This window comes from Trichoplusia ni, chromosome 17 (assembly GCF_003590095.1).
Source record: "Trichoplusia ni isolate ovarian cell line Hi5 chromosome 17, tn1, whole genome shotgun sequence".
In the NCBI taxonomy this organism is placed as follows: domain Eukaryota; kingdom Metazoa; phylum Arthropoda; class Insecta; order Lepidoptera; family Noctuidae; genus Trichoplusia; species Trichoplusia ni.
This window is the reverse complement of record NC_039494.1, coordinates 765,916-785,261: the sequence shown is the minus strand read 5'-3', so window position 1 is coordinate 785,261 and position 19,346 is coordinate 765,916. Positions and strand designations below refer to the sequence as shown.

Genomic DNA, 19,346 nt, shown 5'->3' with positions numbered 1-19,346 from the left:
TTTGCAACATTCACAACATTCGATTTTAATGCATTTCTTGGGAGTGGTTTTATTGTTATGCCGTACAAGAGGAGGGTCATACAATGACTTAAAAGTGCAAAAAACTGTAGACTTTCAATTGTTATTTGCTTCTTATTCTTCGTATTATCTACTTAGAGTCTAATAAGTGCACGTCGTTTGGTAAATTATAATGCGTTTGGAACGAGGTGCGGACATTCTGAATTGAAATCGTACCAATTTTTGCAAATCGTAATTTGATTCACCTTCTTTCACACTGTCTGTGGCAACACGAGATTGTACAATGACGTTCAGTTCATTTTTGAGTATTTAGAGCAATCTGTTACTAATAATAAGTGCTACAATTAACACCCACAATTATACGTTAGAGGCATTCTTAATTGCTTTTATATCTCAGATTGTTTTAATTACCTGATATTTAGTCGTCCAAATTCAATAGATTGGATTTCAGGTACTTACGAAATAAGTTTCGCAAAATACTAGTGCGTATGAGAATTTACAAGTTTGTTGCATAGATTAGTTTTTGAGATATGTGGACAGCTTTTACGAGTTCACCATAATGCATAAACTTGTGTCATAATGTTATCTAGCGTTGCCCGTACTTAGGTAAAGGTATCTACAATGTAAGTTCCTTTAGGGATTCAAGATTTGGTGCTGTGTCGTAATCCTTTTGACTTTAGGCGACATGACTAATCTTTTGTTTTGAATTGTGTAAGTGTGTTTCTATTCAATCAATCATATGTTCTATAATTCAATATACTTGAATTATGATCGGTACGAATTAGGAGGTATTGAAATATAAATTTAATCGTTTACTTTAAAGCTTTCATTATGCTTAATGAAATCATTTTACTACTTATTTCGTCATGATAATTCTATGACGATGTATCAATTCGAAATGAATAATTTGCAAAAAAATAATAGTTTCATTTCAAGTTGCAATATTTTTTCGCAAGGTTAGTTATCCACATTTCTAATTGGGACTTGAAATTTGAGATTTATAACAGTCACCAATTAGAGTCATGTAAAACTCCATTCAAGAGTTGAATGTTACCCGGGGCGAAAAGTGATGTTACTCAACGTTTTAATTTTGAAATACTTTAGAATTTATAAACCTACTAATTGAAATGAAGTAGTTTTTATTATGCCTGGGTAGATTTCAATATGCAATTGTCATTTTGGAGTTATACTTTTTTAAAAGAAATTTCATCTTGGCTTTTACGAGAGCCATCATTAGTCAAAACATAATCTCTTTGTGACACAGAGTTAGATATACCTAACCTACTAGTTTGTAAACTGAACACGCTGACTCAGATAGTGATAATGTACTCTGATACCCAACGCTAGTAGATGGAAGTAGATATAATATGTTAGCATGGCGCCCTCTAGCGAAAATATGAAACACAAATTTGAAAGTATTGGGCACGGACATGATCTAGATTGTTCAAAGTCAAGCCAAACTCGAATCATGCTTGCTCTACAGTTTCAATAATAAATACATAGAGGGCTGTACATTTTATTATTATGTAATAACAGGCATAAAGGCTTATTTCAATCTACAACGTTGTACTATTTTTGTTGTACATTCTTGTATTTTGAGAAAACATTTTGCTTTGTGAAATTATTGAAGGTTAGTATCCATTAGCTTTTTATCCATGTATGATATTAAAAAAGTGAATTATTTATCAGTTATTGTATTAAAAAAGACAATTAGGTCCCCACATAATAAAATCTGTAGGAAATTAGATTACGTTCCTGTAAAACACAAAAACTGAGAATAACCGTATGTGTGTCAGTCGTGCCGTACTAAGATCTCGAGCTAAGAACCTACTTGTAACAGCAAATAACAAAACAATAGACAAAAAGCAGACCAACAACGTCGGCAAGAATATCAAATTACAATCAGACACAAATACTAATGTTTTACTACATATCTCATTTACGTTTGCATACAGTACTATCAACTATTTTAATTGACAAGGACCTTTGCCGAGGCATACATCCGCCGACAACCACATTGTTCCCCTTATCAGATGAGATGACCCTATAAAATGCAGTTTGACGAGACGAGTCCCTTCAATCCACTGGCTTACCTTATTTACGTCTTCATTGCGCTCGGAGTCTCGGCTCTATCATGGATTTCGTGTATTTAAAGGCATGTGAAAAATGTTTTATGGGATAAAGAAATATTAATTGGATTAATTTAAAAATTAAGTTGATCAATTTTGTAATGCGATATAGTTAATCTCGAGCAAAGCGTTGTGTGATAAAGACGCAGTGTAACCAATAAAGTATTGTTGTGACACTTGTTTAGTAGCTTTAAACTTAACTTCGTGGTGTGATTTGATATATTAACTGTAGTTCTATTATAAAGATAAACAATTTCAAATTGTACTAAATAATTCTACAGAGCTAAATGTGCAATGGCGCAGCACCTTGTCATGATTCCGAAATGTACAGCCAATAATGTATAGTTGTACGCAAGAAGTTTTTAATACAATAGAGATCTAAGCGAATACTTTTGTTGGCTGTTGTTTCAGATGGTGTGGTTGTTGAACAGTTGGTTGTTTGCGAGCGGGGCGCCTGTAGCCATGCTGCAGCACGCAACTTCTTCCCAAAGCATTGTGTTCCACCAGCTCCCGGCAGCACCAGCTGCTCCAGTTACTAGTAATACACACATTTTTCATTATTGAGCGTATAAGTGACAACTGTCTTTTACTCAATAAAATAATCGTATAATTTGCTGATTGTGAATATAAGAAACGATAGTGTTCTGTTTTTTAGTTGTTGTATAAGTGTTTCTTTTTTAGCGCCAACGCCCGTGGGCCCTAGTAGTAGTGGAAGTCACGTAAGTTGAAGATTATGTAATTTCTTTCCCTTGTAAGGTGTTCCTCTGTCTTTGTCAAAAATCAAGAATATTTATTTGTTAAATATAGGTACATTAAGTGCTGGTGTTAAATATACATAAGGAACATTTACTATATTTGTCACTTTTATATCATTACAGAAAATAACAGTTTAACTATATTTCAATTTTCCTTCTCAGGCTAAATATGAATACAAATACGAGGTGTCTGACCATCAAACAGGTGACCGTAAGAGTCACTGGGAGAGCCGCGACGGAGACAAGGTTCGAGGAGTGTACACCCTGTATGAGCCCGACGGTGCACTGCGTACTGTCGAGTACACAGCTGACGCATTACACGGGTTAGTGTATGACGTCGGCCACCGGTGACCGATGTGATCTGAAACGGTAGCTCACCGGTGACCGATACTGCCTGCTACTAAGCTAGCTAAATTTTACTTGACCACTTTTATTATTTTAGTCTATCGATGATTAATTGTTTTGTAATACGGATTTGGTTAATTATAGACTAAAAGTTGTATGTAGCGTTTAAAAATAATTTTCTTGCTTTTTTTTTCGTTTCTATTAAGATGATTACTGAATTATATAAATCTGAATGAAAGCAATTTGTAATATGAGCTGTTTTGAAAGTTGAGTTTCTAACCCGATATTTTTTTTATTTCAAATATTTATACCGTCAAGTAATAAATATTACCTACAACCTACATGATTTTAGAATAAAGATTTAATTTGTTTTCGATTTTAAATCCGCAGACTTGTACTCAAATTACGAATTCCGTTGAAATTTTATAGTTGTACATTGTTTAATATGAAAAGTATTTTAGACCATGCTTCTAATTTTAAAACTGACATTTATTTAATTCCTTGTCACAGATTTAACGCAGTAGTGAGAAGAAATGAGCCAAATAAGCACTCTCATTTGGGTGCGGGATATAAACCCGATGTTCCTGTCAACACTGTGCATAGTTATGATGAAACAGGACCAGGGTATGCTGCCGAGAGAGGGACTTACCCCGTCCAAAATACGGTGACCAGACGACAGGGAAAACCCAATCAATACAACCAAGGAGTAGAATATAGTGTCGACCATGGACGTAATCCAGATAAAGCATATTAATTGTATAAATTATCAGAAAAATGTATAAATAAAAGCGTTAAATGTATAAATTCAGGAATAAATTAAAGACTTCAATTTTTTGTATAAGTTTTATTTGTCAGCGCTGACTTACTTTGCGAAGTTAATGGTATATGATGATTACATAATTTAGTCGAGATCGAAGAGTTCGGAGTTGATAAACAGTCCAGATTAATGGTGACCATGATCATGATGATGATGATGATGGTGGGGGATGATGTGGTGGTGAGCCGTCTTGTGGTGAACATCAGCTCTGAAACTGTAACAACAGAAAAAGATTTGTTAATCTTAGTATATAATAAAGTGATGCGAGATGGGGCAATTTAGAGCAATTGGCGATCTCATTTCTACATTTGTAGATATATGTATGTTACATGACTGCAAGGGTTAACTTTGATTAAACGACTCAAATGTATTGAGTCGACGGACCGCAGTCACTTGTCTTGACGTGTCAAACTGTAAAAATATTTTCACTCGTTTGAAATTTTCTAATGCAATTTAGCATAGTCTAGGGCATCTAGAACTCTTAATAAACCAGATGCCCTAGAGCATCTGGTTTATTTAAAGAGGTTACATACCCGTGGTGGTCATCAGCGGAGTAATGAACAGTACGCTCATTGCCATCGGGCTCCACGAGGAAGTAGTGTCCCTTGACGACGTCGCCGTCGCGGTGCTCCTCCTGAGCCTTGTGGTCGCCGGTGTGCTCGTCCTTCACGGAGTACTCGAACTTGTAGGACGGGTGGTGCGAGTCCTGAAACATACGGCATTTGGTAATATGACGTTTGTGGGAATACAGTGTGCTTGTGCTCGGGAGTAATGTTGAATTTCCCCTTAAGGTCGTGAGTACGTAAACGGTAATTCCACTTTAGGAGCATAGTATAGGCACTGATGGAATTTTGGTCACCAATCATTATTTATGTCCCACCATTGCTTTCAAAGGATTTTTATTTGTTTATTATGGTGGTAATAATAATACACCTTTAGTGAAAATAGCTATCACGCCTCATAAGATACATACTGGTAACAGACAAACGTATAATCAGTGAAGCTGGTTTTATATCCTTTGCATATAGAACTACTGAACCATTAAAAGTAAGAGTATCGATACTTACGTAGTGGTGTTCATCGTGATGCTCAATGTGGTGTCCGTGGTGACCATCGTCATGTCCATGGTGCACTTCATGGTGGTCATGGTGGTGGTCATGGTGAATCGGATGGTGGACCTTGTGGTCGAAGTGGTCGTGGCCGTGCTTGTAGTGGTCGACCCGGGAATGGTGCGACACGGCCACGTGCGCGTGCGCACTCACTGCCAGCAGACATAAAGCGGCTACCTGGAACCACACATGTTCACTTACTACGAATATTCATACATGTTAATGCAGTCGGGTATGTAAAGCGATGTTTCCGCGACTATTTGATGGAAACCGATATAGGAAAACAATTGTTATTATTTCAACACCAATTAACAGTGATATCAATCAATAGTATAATAAGTCAATCAATCTGTAATTATTTTATTTATAATATTTAATTAAGACACTGACACAATTTTATATTTTATTTTTTGCACTGTTTATATTAACAATTTTTAACTAAACAAAAATATTAGAACTTACTTGCAAAAACATCTTTGAGACAATATTTGTTTGTTAGCTGGACTTCAACTATAATAAAATCGCGAATCGTTCTGCTTATATTCCAATTCGTGTGTCGATTTGGGGGTGTTAGACAATTTTAACGACATTAGGTTGAATCCTTGCCAATTAGTAGAAAAATAATAGTGTATAATACGTGAAACCTAAGTTTCTTTTGCCGTTTCAAGGGCTTCACGATCCATTACACAGATTAATTGTAAATCCGTCAATACCGCTCATGCAAGTAATTATGCTGCATAGCGGTAATTAACACGCGATCACACACGCCTATTAAGGAAGGACTATCACTAATCACGGCTTATAAAGATACATGTGCTGACAAATCGTCCCTTTAACTATACTGACCGCGTTAAGTAAACACGTCGATAACTACATTAACGCTGAAAAAGAATCGTTAGTCTTAAGTCAGGGATACACTAGGTGACAAATGTTCTGAAACTTGAGTTGCCAATAATGTAACGTGACTTCAGCAACATTGATGTCGTAAGGACACAGTGTAGCGACATATTTCAAGCGGGATTATCCGATTTTGCTTGACATATGATAACAAATTTAAACCTATTGTTTATTTTATAAATCGTGTTTAAAAAGAACCCGATCATGGCAGCCATATTTTAATAATTGGTCCTGTGCTTAAAGTGATCACAGTTCACTGAGAAAGCTATAGATCGGGAGAGATGTATTTTTTTTTCTAAATCTGGTGCTATATTAGTCAGGTGTTGATCTCCAGCATAGTTTTGATTTTTAAATATAAAGGGGTCTGCTTAACATAAAATGTTTAGTACTGTAATGTCTTTTTTGCAGATCAGCCTAATTTCAGCTCGGCTGTATAAGGGGACCCGCGGAGCAGTGCCTTGTTTTTTTTCATATCTACAATAATAATCATTTAGGATGTGCCACTGGGTCTCGAGGGCTGATCGAACCCCGTAAAGAATGGTTTCTTTAGGCAGTGAAATCACAGCGTTGATTCATCTGCAATGCTGTTCCGTACGTAACGCTGTAACAGTTTCATAAGTACTTCGCTGTAATATATCTAGGAAAGCGTCTAGTTGGTAACAAAATCACATCACACAGTTTGGCGATTTTTTGAGTTGTATAAAATAGTTTTCAATTGGTTTGAATAAATAACAATAAATAAAACAAACAATATTTGATTCTTAGATATGGATATTCAAGCTAGCATGAAGCAAAAAGGATTTAAGCGTTTTGTTAAACACTTATTTGCATACTTAAAAGATGCAACTGTATTTATCGGAATTTCTGATAATTGGATAATTCATTACCGTATGTAATGCATCCTAATTGCAAGAACATTATCATAATGTACAAAATTTTATTTATTATAATTTGTTTGGGGAACGAGGGTCTAAACTCGAAATTCTCATTTTTATACACTAGGCAAGGAGCACATACATTTTTACACATTAGCTTATGATTTACTGACTTTAGGAAAAGAAATACAAGGGGATATAATATTATCAAGTTAGACAAGCCCTTTTTTTCTGGTGATTTAATGTTATAAAAATACATTTATTAAATTTGGTTATAATATAATCAGGCAGAAAGTAAAAAACTACAAAGGTACAGAACAAATCGTTTTTTATTCAAGTTAAAAAAGTTATCGTTTAACTCATTTATGCCCATTCGAACCATTGTTTTACCTCTGTTTTTATTATTTTTTGTCTTAGTGGCAATAGTAACACATTATATGTGATATATTTTACTATTTAGATCATGACTGTTTTTGACTATTTTTATGACTATGTTTTTTTTAGAATTAGGAAGCTTCGTATTGAACTTTATTTTACTACTTTAGATCAGAGCAGGTGCTACCTATTCATGTGGTCCATAAAATAATTGTTCTATGTCTGGGATTTCGTTGCGTATGTGATTGGAATGTTTCTAAACTCCGTCGAAACAAGGATTAAATTTTTAACGCTAAAATCATATGCAAATTTATAAAAGAGTGTGTTAAATATAAACTGTTTTTCATTATTTTATTCATTTTTCACATTGTTGTAATATGGACATAATTATTGTTGACCGTATCGGCATCCGAAAAGTAGAAGAGAGATTAAACTTAATCAAAGCAGTATCAAAATACTGAGATGTGCAGCATTTGTGTCGATTTCAGTTTTCTTGATAAAACCTAAGATAAGTTACAGGATGTCAGAAGACTGAAAGACCACCATCTTCAAAGTTGCGTCTGGGTTGCGAAGATAAGGCTAAAATAAAATCGCATAAAATTCGAAAAATAAAGACATTCAGAACCAAATTTTGGAGAAGAGCTTTCGAGATAAGAGGCCGTGTAAAGTAGTTTTTTTTATTTCACTACAGCTTGGCAAAATGATGAAAACAGCATACTTAAGTTTGTTAAGTATCTAAGATCTAAGTCTAAACATGAATGATTCAACGAAAATAAATATTGTAGAAAATTTTATCAGGTTCTGTAATACATTGCGGTAAAGCAAGATTTCCTTTAACTCTAAATAATTTTGTTTTATTTCTTAAAGACGACGAAGCAAAACTAAGGTACAAAAATTAGACGACTCTTGCTGATAATCTAAACGACTTCTAACTAGTAAAAAGCAAAGGTGCTAAATAAATTTATCTTCTACTAGCTGACCCAGCAAACGTTGTTTTGCCTAATAAATTATTTCTAGTTGTATGTATTTTTTAATGCCACATTATAAAAAAATAAAAAAAAATCGGCCAAAAAATAAAATATTTTTTTTTCGTGTGAGCAACCCTTGACACTTAGGGGTATGAAAAATAGATGTTAGTCGATTCTCAGACCTACTGAACGTAACGCATATAAAATTTGTTAAAATTTGGTTGAGCCGTTTCGGGCGAGTACGATAAGTAACATCATGACACGGGAATTTTATATATTAGAAGAAGAAGATGTATCTTTTGTTTTTTATTCTTTGCTTAATTTTCTGAGAAGAGGTAATCATTATTTAAAATAAAAATAAAAAATATGTAAGTGACACGATTTATTAAGAGTTGAGTAGTTTTTTGGAAGAAAGTAACAGATTAAAAACATGGACAAGTAATTAAAGTTTTGTCAATTTATTTAAGTTTAATTTTGAGAATAAGAAGTTCAGAAATTATTTTTCTTGTTGTCATAAAATACGGATGTCAATCCCACTGTAGTTTTATCACAGAATTGGTGACTTTTCAAAATACTTTGTCAAGTACTAGTGATGCGTCTTCCACCAGTTTGATTGATGTCCACGATGGTGTGGGTTGTAGTGATAGCCGTGACCTGCATCGTGGTCATATCTGTAGCTCCCGCTTCTGGCGTGCTCCGATAAGCGACTCAAGCGGAGATGCTCGAGCAAGCTGTCGAAGTCAGGGAACTCTTTGTGCTCGTCGGCGCGGACGCCCTTCGGCAGGATGAGGATCTGGCCTCCCGGTCCACGGGTGTAGTCCCTGCCGCCGGTCTTCTGATATCTGTAGTCCAGGATCCAAGTTGGCTGATGGTAATCGGGGCTATATACGTCAGCGATGATTCTAAAAACAGACAGAATAAGTCAAGTAAGTAAATGTCAAAAATTGTTTAGTCTTTTTTTTTATTAGTTAATGTATACAAGTGTTGATGGTACTCACTTATTTTGACGTTCGATATCCGGATGCCCCTGAAAAGAGAAAACATCATGAGCATCATTGGAACAGTGTTCATATCTTTCAAGTATTCAAAAACATTTGACTCACGTGGCTAGGAAGTGGGTCAGGTGATCTTAGGATGACCGGACCATGTTCATCAAAGCTCTTATAATCATAATGATGTCCGTCATGGCCTTTGTCGTCGTCATGGAAGATTTTGTCGCGGTACTCCTTAAAGTCATTGCGGTACTTTTCGCCGCGATGTCTGATCAGCTCTAACCCATCCTCGAATTTGTAATGCCTTTCATCTTGATGCACTCGGACTGGTAATGCGGATTCCGCTGGCTTAGGCTCTGCTGGTACTTCTGCGTCGGCTGCTAACGCCACCGAGACTGATGCTAAAAGTAGTATCTGAAATTTCAAGCAAGATGTTCAGCTATTGTTCTTTTACTTGCTTGGTATACTTTATGCGTTCCAGCTAATAGTAACTATCAGTATAATATCATCCCGACGCGAAAGGTTGTTAATTATAGCTGTCTATCAGCAGTATACAATGTAATTGTTTCGTCGGCATGCCAAATACCTAATAGAGCGAAGAATGTATTAACACCTAAGTTTCTAATATCGCGTCAATCTCGGTTTAGTCTGTTTCAATGTACTAAGTTAGCAAGACATCATAAAAAAAGGTTTCATTCCTAGTATTACATCATGAATTCTAAGATAATGTTGAATGCTGTTGACAAGATTAAGTAAGAAGAATACGGAGTGTGATGGATAATAGGGCGATGAGTGAAAGAGAGAGAATAACTCACGTAAATCATGTTGCAACGAGACAGTTGCTTGATGTTCACAAAACTAACTGCACAACAATACTGATACACAACCGATATATTTGTACTAAATGTAATTAAATTACCGGATCCACGGATGATTGTTTTTAATTCTTCTAGTTTAAACGTTTTTGTAATTATTCTTTAGGGTTATGTATTTGCTTAGGTCTTTTATATCTTAGTGTATTTTTTACCATCTAAAACAAATAATAGGTTAGATTTAAAGGAGATAAGATGATAAACCGATTCTGTATGGATTACTTTACCTTTTAGCACCTTTTAAAGAAATATTAGCCGTGTAGTGCCTGCCACGCTTTGACGATTCCACAACTGTAATAATATAACTGTAAGAAATAGCGGTGGATCCGACAAAAGGGACTGTTGTTTTCTTAAATTACTGTTAGGATCCTTTCGTCCTCCTTTCCTAAACACGATGTTTAGAACAGATATCTGTTTATAATGAGGAACCACCGGCTTTTAAAGTATTTTACTTTAAGATGTTGGGCCCCAGTATATAGTTGCCCTGTTGTAGTTTTGGAAGCGAGATGGCGCTACGGTCTCTCTTTCGCAACTACCCATAGATGTACGAAACTATGTAATAATATGTTCAACTCGCTCTTGGCTGACGTTTTGGTACCAATTGTTTAATGATTGTTAATTATAACTAACGTGCTTTGTTCGGATTGGTTGGAGTATAATGCATTAATAAGAACAAGTGTTAGTTTTTACAAACACAATTATAAAAACATATGATTGCACATCATATCAACTAAATAAGCACTCGAATAGTCTATCTAGCTACCCATCGAGTTTATTGGAATGAGAGATTATTTCATGGCAAAAAAAGAGTCATTAGATCTGTAAATAACCGTTGCTTAGGTGTCTGTTTAGGTCTACCATAAAAAAGGTTTTGAATTTTGAATAGTTGTTATAGTGTTTTGTAGCTTCAAGAGTAACTATATTACATAAACAATTGTTTTTTTAACATACTCTATTTGGAAGAACGGAGCCCTAAGCTAAGTCTCGTTTCGGCTATCTATAGCGTTGATAAAAGATGCTCGAATATGCAATGACAGGTCCAAGTCACATGATTAAGCGTAACGTTTTGCCATTTCTCTTCATTTTAGTGCTTGTTACTGTAAAAATGTAGCTGTTATAAAAGTTGTACTCACATTCATTTTACGAAAGATGTCTGTAAAGTCAAATTATTCGGTAGGAACAGATTAAATTAAAGAAATTGATAATAATTTATTGACATTGTTAAGAAAAAAACATATTTTCGTCATTTAAGACATTCACTGGGTAATTTTCAGCAGCTAATAGTGATAAGGTTTGGACCATGGTCCGTGGTGGTGGTGCCCGTGACTGTAACCGTGGTCATATCTGTAGCTGTGACCACTCTTCCCTTGTTCCTGAGTTTTGAGATAATCGAGAAAACTATCGAAGTCGGGAAAGTCCTTGTGCTCATGGGTGCGGACTCCTTTAGGCAGAATGATGTACTGGCCACCCGGTGCGCGTGTGTAGTCCCTTCCTCCAGTCTTCTGATACCTGTAGTCCACGGTCCAAGTTGGCATTAGGGCATCGGGCCTGAATACGTCGAAAATAATCCTGAAAACAGTATACGTAGTAAGTAAGAATGTCACACAGTTTGCTTATAAGGTTTTTTTCTAAGATGTATTGAAAGATACGTACTCATTTTGACGTTCGATATCCGGATGTCCCTGAAAAAAAGAATTTCAGAAATATACATATTTTGTTTTCAGTTTCGAAGAGTTTTACAAAATTTGTACACTGGAAGTAGCAAATTATGGATTTCACTTTACGTAACCCTTTTTTAAATTTTCCTTCCTATTAAAAGACGACACATTATTTAACGATCGCAAGAATGAATGAACTATTATATTTTACTCACGTCACTAGGCAGTGGGTCGGGTGACCTTAAGATGACAGGTCCGCTATCCGAAAGATGATAAACATCTGGACTTTTGTGGACACCATGGAATATACTGTCACGATAAAGTTTGAATTGGCCGCGTTGTTCTTCGGCACGCTGTCGCATTAGTTCCAACCCATCGACAAATCCATCGTGATGCGTATAGACTGGTGATGCGGATTCTGCTGGCTTAAGATCTGAGTGTACCTCTGCGTCGGCTGCCAAAGCTACCGAGACTAAAGCCAATAATAGTATCTGAAAATGTTAAGTGAAGAATTTAGGTATCAAATACTTGTGTGGCGATCTACAAACGAAGAGTAAAAATAATCAGTTTCTTGATTGGAATATTTTCACGTTAATATTTTGTTGAGACAAAACAAAAGATGTTAAGCAGTCTCAACTTTTCTGTACTAATAATATTTGATTGAGTTGAAACATTTTTAATTGTTTGATAACTAAATTGTTTGAGAACACTGCGAATTAATTTAATATTTAACTATTATTTTGCCTAACAAATATTTAAAGGTAGTTCAAATGTAAGAAAACAAATGAATAAATTCCTAAAACGGGCACGGAATTCATAATGAAATGCAGGAATACTACAATGATAGGAGAAAGAGAGAAAAAACTCACGTGAATCATGTTGCTACGCGACAATTGCTAGACGTCCACAAGACTAGTTGCTGACGATACGTGATTGATATTATTATACTTACTGTGTACAAAACTTACCGGATACGCAACATAAAAATATATTGTTTAAATTAAATAAAAGATTTATTAAAATCTTTAAAAGCTATTAAATGTATAACGATTTTAGGGTTAAATATTGACACAGTCATTTAACTATTCCTGTTACATTTTTAGATTTCTTTCAGTATTGTTTTTTGCTGGAGTTTACACATATACTTACTAGGTTTGATTTTTATTTTCATTTAAACTTGTCGTTTCACCATTATGTCAGTGTTCAACAGCAAATAGTGAATATGAGCAAACTGCACATCATATTCTGTGGGAGTGTGGTCTATGGCAGGACGAACGTAACATCTTAGATAGTTTGCAGCCGACATCCGGTGTTGTTTACTATGAGGACCTTGTTGCAACCAGAGCAAATTTCCGTGCTTTCAGACGTTTTTGCCATACCTATTATTGGAACGAAAATAACAGCTCCTAAATTGTAGGACCCATTAAATTATAATTTATATCCGTGGTGCCTGATAACTGAGCCTAACTCAGTTGTCAATCTCTTTTCTTTGCTACAACTAGCTATTTCTTCCTTTGTCTCCCGCTTGCTATGGAGGGAAGTGGAACATTTTTTCTTACTCCTCCTTTTTACTATTTCTGATTAATTTCGTTGCGGGTTCACAGGCAGTTAATTGTTCCCCCTGGGACACACCGAACTTAAGTGTTTCGGTGGTTTTTCTTTGGTTTCGGTGAAGATCCTGGCTTACAGGAGTTGCAATGACGGGCATGTGTGGCGGCCTAATTACTAGGTTTGGTCCGATGACGCGACTAAAACTGCACTCAGGGTAACTGCTAGTTCTGTTAACAGGAAAGATTAAAGTTAAAGGTAGAAGACTTTCGATCTCAGTGGTACTGGTTGGGTAAATAGATACATTTACCAAAGTTGACCAAATTTTTAAGTGTAACTTTTCTCGGTATCGTTTGCTTTCATTTTTTATCGGTGAAATTTTTGTTGGGTGTAAGCACTCTTAAAATAAATAATACATTGATTAGAATACAAAATTTGCGTTCGCTCTTGACTGGAATCCTCCTATAAATTGCATAATATTCGTGTATTATTTTTAACGTGCTCGATACTGGTTGGTTGAAATATAAAACATTAATGTCAATAAATGCTAGAGTTTTTGAATTATAATTATTAATAAAGTTTCTTCTATAATCGTAAATCATGGATTATGTTTTTACGTAAGTTATATTATCTGTACGATATAAAATGGTCCGAATACAAACAAAACTAATTAATTCACATGAATCTCTGTTGACTAACGTCTTTTATTTTGTACAATTATAAATAACAATATTTAAGTGTTACTAACAAACATGAGACTTTTTCCAACTTGTTTACATATTGTGGCCATTGGTGGCCTTGCAGTTACATGGATTTTGGCAAGTGACTTTTCCAAAGTTATGTTTATTTTCTACCTCTTTTAATGAAACTACTGACAAATGGTGTAGGAATAAATAGTTGACTGCACGGATAGCCAATTGGTGTAGGTCACCACGCCAACCCCGAATAGGATAAGAATATAGTATATAGTATAGAGTACACATGGATAACACCCAGACTCTTAAACTCTTTGTAAGTGTTTGAAATAGAATGTTTTCTGGATAAACGAAGAGACCCTAGAAGTGGTATCCTACAGTCCTAATTTCTGCTTAAAGTAAGAAACTCATATACTAGCCTTTTAACGAACCACTCCAATTATAACGCAAAATAACTTTAAGATAAATTACAACTGAAAAATCACACCTATCCTATCCACCTATCCTGTTATTTCAATTCCAAAATATTCCTCTCCTGTTGGAAACTTTAAGCAAATATGGTAGATACAGTTTAACAGATCCGTGCCGTTAGCATATGCGCAGGCTTTCACTGCTTTATTCAACTATTTGAAGACCGAGTCTACTCAATTGCTCAAGCGAAATCCAAATATTTGAAATTACAGGAATTTCAGTTATTTATTTCAAATAATATTTATATTATTTAAATCTGATGTAGTCTGAATAAACATTTTAGTATTTAGTTGCTTGTTGTATTAATGTTTGTAGTTATCAATTTTGTGTGCACAAAGTTAAAGGTTGAAACATTTGCATCATGCAAGCTAATATTTAATATGGGAAGAAAACATTGTAAGGAAAATGAGTACAAAATTGATAACTGGAATCGTCTGGTTGTGAAAAATATCTAGGGCAATCTGGGTCTATGGGCGCTGTTGGTTGCTGGTTAGGCGCCTAAAGGGGTCTGTGTAAAGAAACTAATACGAGCCGTACGATTGAGAGCCATCAACGTTATATTTAAGAAAATACATTGTATACATTATTAGATTGGATTTCACATATACGAGTAGTTTCACATCCGTTCTCAATATTTTTTCTATCGAATGATTGTATGGTTTTGATGGATTAGCCACAGTTTTCTGGAACTTGTACATGTTTCAAGAAAAACTCTTCAGAGTAAAAAGACCAGCAGAATAGAGAAGCAGTCCAAACTACGTAATCATTGGACGAAACATATTGCTAGTTAGTTTCAAACCACAAGTTATACAAATATTTATTTTTAGTGTGTTGTTCTGTAATTAAACTTGTAATGATTAGCTAATCAATTCATATACTTATTATACCTTCAACGTATTATAATTATTTAATTCATTGCGTAACTACCTTTATCTACGTCGTTTTATTCGTACTCGTAGGAAACAGTTATTTGGTATTTACGAGTATAAGCAGAAATATTTCAAGTAAAATCTATTTTTTTATTTTAACTTTAAAACAAATGAAAAAAAAACGGATGTATGCGCTCACCAAATTTATTTAGGTTCGCAATTGCCAACAGATTCTATATAATTAGGTAAATATCTACTTATCACATTTATATTTTTCGATAGAAAACCGTTTAACATGCCGTGTGTTCAGTCTTCGGTTATCACTTTTAATTGTAACTTAGTTTAAGTACGTTGGAGTTGAGGCTGGAAGCGTGGGTTGATGCGGGAAGCATGTCCGTAGTAGGGAGTGCTGTGGGTTTTGTATCCACGGCGCTCATCGAACTTGCGGCGTTCCTCCCTCAGAAGAGTCTCTTCATGACTCTCGTCTCTCTTCCAGTCCCCACCATGTCTCCTGCTGTCACGGTGACCATGACGGTACGTCCCCAAATTCCTCACAATGTGTATGCCGCCGTAGTTGGCGTGTTTGTCATCGTGGTCATGTTCATGTACGCGGTATTCTCTGTGGATTTTAGGAGCATAGCTCGGGCCGTAGCCCCATTTGATGGCTCCGTTAGGTCGGCCACGGCTCTCTGCAGCGCCTTTTCCGTCCTCTTCTTCACCGGATTCCTCGCTAGATTCCTCACTGGATTCTTCGCTAGATTCCTTCTTTTTCTCTTCTTTGTGTTCTTCTTTTTCTTCACTGTCACTTTTGTCATCATCTTTGTGTTCTTCCTTACCGTGTCCATAATGTTCATATATGTCGTGGTGACCATCCGAGTAGTGGACGATAGCATTGAATCTAACAAAAAAAATTAAAGATGTTATTAATTAGTTTCATTACTTTAAACATTAGGTCAATTTAATTATACTAATTATGGTGCAGTTGTACTACAGTTTTGTTAATAATACAAGAGTGTCAAAAGAGGTTGATATGTTCTCACCCGCTATGTTTGTCCACGTGGTATGAGACGGTTCGCTTACGACCGTCGGGTTGGATCAGCCAGTACTCGCCCTTGACTTCGTCGCCGTCCCGCGACTCCTTCTGACCTTTCTTGTCATGCGTATGGGGATCGTCCACACTGTATGAGAACTCGTATGATGGATACGACCACGCCTATAAAGTTAACAAAGGGTTATGAAAGATTTTAGTTATAAAATATATGACAAGATCTCACCTGTTTCAGTTTCAGTTACGGCTCGCACGCTGTCGCATTACGCAAATATAAAGGATTGTAAAATAATTTGATTTTTGCTTACGTATTCGTCATGATGCTCAGGCTTGTGAGAGCCAATATGTGAGAGTTCACCGTGATGGCCATGGTGTTCCTTATGGTTTATTTTTATGTACTGCTCAGATGTCGCGTGATGTCCATCGCCCAACACACACAGTGCAAAGCCCAGGATAATAATTGTCTGTGAAATATCAAGCATTTTAGAATTAATTATTTTTAAGGGTGTCATGCCTTTCCGTCTCTTATCCCAAAATTACGATAAGAAGGTCACTAAGTTTTATTTTAAATAGCGTTAAAAGTATCGGGCAATTGTCCCTAGTTAAAAGGCATGTTTGTTACAGTGTTGTGCAACGATATTTTTTTTATTATGAAAAACTAGTAACATACATTAACCTTAAATGGATTAATACACGGATCCGAAAAAAGTTACATCCTGAAACATGAATGATACTGTAAACTAGTGTTTTTCTTACGATAAAGGTTAACGGAATTTCCCTGTGTGAAGGTTCGTAGGAAGTAGAAAAATCAATAACTATGCCTATTTAAAAAATACTTCAAAATCCAAATTGAAATAGTTTCGAAAAAAAAACTTATGACCGCATATGTGTCTGCATCCTTAACACGAAATAAGTAAATATCCAATGAAGTGATTAGGTATTGACTGCTAGTTTTCATTGCAATTTCGCATTTATATCGAAACTATCAAGTGTTAAATCAAAGTAATAAAATAATTGTCTCTAATTCCGTAGAAGTATAATTACAAGAGCCAATTAAGAAAACTCAGATAACGATTCGACCTTGCAGAGAGTTTCTAAAATCTACGCTGCTGAAATAAACATGGGTGGTAATTGATCTAGTAATTGATGATGTTAAGTATTCCCACGAAAATGGATGAGTAGCATGCGATTCAGTTTTTATACGTATTTTATTCCCTGAGGCGCATACAATAGTGACGTTATGAGCCAAAGAGTGTTTTCTACGGGACCCATTTATTGAACTATTTCCTATACGTTGTACTGCACGGATAGCCGAGAGGTTGAGGTCGCCAGCTCAAAATCCACGGAATGTCAGGTCTTCAATATCCGCGTAGGACAAGCGTTTGTGTCATTCCGCAAGCTTGTCCTAGGTCTGGCTGGTTTTGTGCATGTGAATTGAATGTTTGTGAAGCACCAAGCCATTTAAGAAATAATTATGTTTTTATTTGTTATTTTTTACCTTTACAATTTATAATGCAGATACAATTTTAATCATTGTAGATATTCGTATTTTTGTCACTAATTCATATTTTGAGGGGTTCTTTTTTCAAAAATAGTATAAAAGTTATGATGCGCTGTTAGTTAAGAGGTTTTTAAAGATTAATTTTAATTAAGTTAAAACATTTCTTAACTATAAAAATCGATGAAATTTTACGCTTAAAGTTTCAAATATTATCAACCGGGTACTACAAAATGATTAAACACTGAGATAAATTTCTATGGAACTGTTTAAAAAAGAAATAAGAAAATATTGATTTCAAATATAAATAGGTAGTAGGTACGTACCTTCCGAATCATCGTGAACCTTCAGTGAATCCCTGCACTGAATTGATATCGATCGTGATCTCGTCAAGTATTTATACACATATCGTTTTTGGTTTAAACATCAATATCCTGCAATATTATTCACTTAATCGCAATTACACATGATTTTCTCGACTTATGGATGGGCGTGTGCCCATCAATGTTAGCCACAGGATGTTGGATTTTCCAAAGAGTAGTGTAAATTGTAGTACGCGTGACTAAAACGTTCCTTTTTATTTTTTTTTGCTGGTGTATGAGTTTGTTGAGAACATACTGTATTAATTTATTGTATTGAGTTATTCGTGTTTTTACGTTTAGTGAATTTTAAATGTGCGTTACTAAGATTTATTGGTTGGTAAATTGAGATAGCATGTTTGCTGCATAGAGGATTCCAGATTTTGGGTGTGCAGTTAAGGTAATCATTTGTTTTGATTTTTGGTTGGTTCGTTTCTTTTTCTTCGTTTATATGAAATAAAAAAATGCTTTAATTGTTAAACTCGGATTTGTAATTAATTTTGTTTGCAGAAATAAATGAGTCTTTGTCCTATTTGTTTCTATAAAACATTGATTAAACGGTGAAGAGGTTTTGAACGAAGGATCTTAACTTTTATTACTCACTTTTTCTCATTTTCATTATTTCATGTGACAAAACAATGTTGCAATTGTGTTATTAGAGTGTAGAGTTTCTTTTTAAATATATTTTTACTTTTAAAGCTTGTTGATAATTTAATGCTTATGGTATAATTTACATAAACCACATTACATGCAAAACAATTTAATGTGTCTTCGTAACTCGAAAATGGATTATCTCAGTATCAGAAACAATTTAGCGCCTGTTCAGCAGAACATGGCAACAAGCCGTGGTCATGAAGTAAAACTAGTTTTTCCTTTATTTGGGATGAGTGCCTTGATGTTTGGAAGCTATCAATATTACGGAATGTAATTTTGCTATAATTTTTATATTGATTGCATGAATAGCTGAATGTACTGTTACCTGAATGTTATAATAATGGTCTCCATGGCGAACCCACTGGGTGAAACTTTTCGCGGGTTCTATCCCTGT

General features: G+C 35.1%; 3 protein-coding genes across 3 annotated transcripts; 1 reads left to right on the top strand and 2 right to left on the bottom strand.

Moving 5' to 3' along the window:
* The first annotated feature begins 1,781 nt into the window (after positions 1-1,781).
* On the top strand, positions 1,782-4,050 carry LOC113502360 (cuticle protein 19-like). Its single transcript, XM_026883906.1, has 5 exons — positions 1,782-2,173; positions 2,559-2,685; positions 2,829-2,866; positions 3,065-3,225; positions 3,758-4,050. Exons 1-5 carry the CDS (start codon positions 2,153-2,155, stop codon positions 3,999-4,001), a joined length of 591 nt encoding a protein of 196 aa, XP_026739707.1. The 5' UTR covers positions 1,782-2,152; the 3' UTR covers positions 4,002-4,050.
* A 140-nt stretch (positions 4,051-4,190) lies between these two features.
* LOC113502684 (histidine-rich glycoprotein-like) lies at positions 4,191-5,647 on the bottom strand. Its single transcript, XM_026884337.1, has 4 exons — positions 5,636-5,647; positions 5,132-5,350; positions 4,598-4,770; positions 4,191-4,278 (listed from the first exon to the last, which is right to left on the bottom strand). Exons 1-4 carry the CDS (start codon positions 5,645-5,647, stop codon positions 4,191-4,193), a joined length of 492 nt encoding a protein of 163 aa, XP_026740138.1.
* A 9,887-nt stretch (positions 5,648-15,534) lies between these two features.
* LOC113502376 (sarcoplasmic reticulum histidine-rich calcium-binding protein-like) lies at positions 15,535-17,021 on the bottom strand. The gene is made up of 3 exons (XM_026883923.1): positions 16,750-17,021; positions 16,434-16,606; positions 15,535-16,291 (listed from the first exon to the last, which is right to left on the bottom strand). The coding sequence occupies exons 1-3, from the start codon at positions 16,951-16,953 to the stop codon at positions 15,736-15,738; spliced, it is 933 nt and encodes a 310-aa protein (XP_026739724.1). The 5' UTR covers positions 16,954-17,021; the 3' UTR covers positions 15,535-15,735.
* Positions 17,022-19,346: the final 2,325 nt, after the last annotated feature.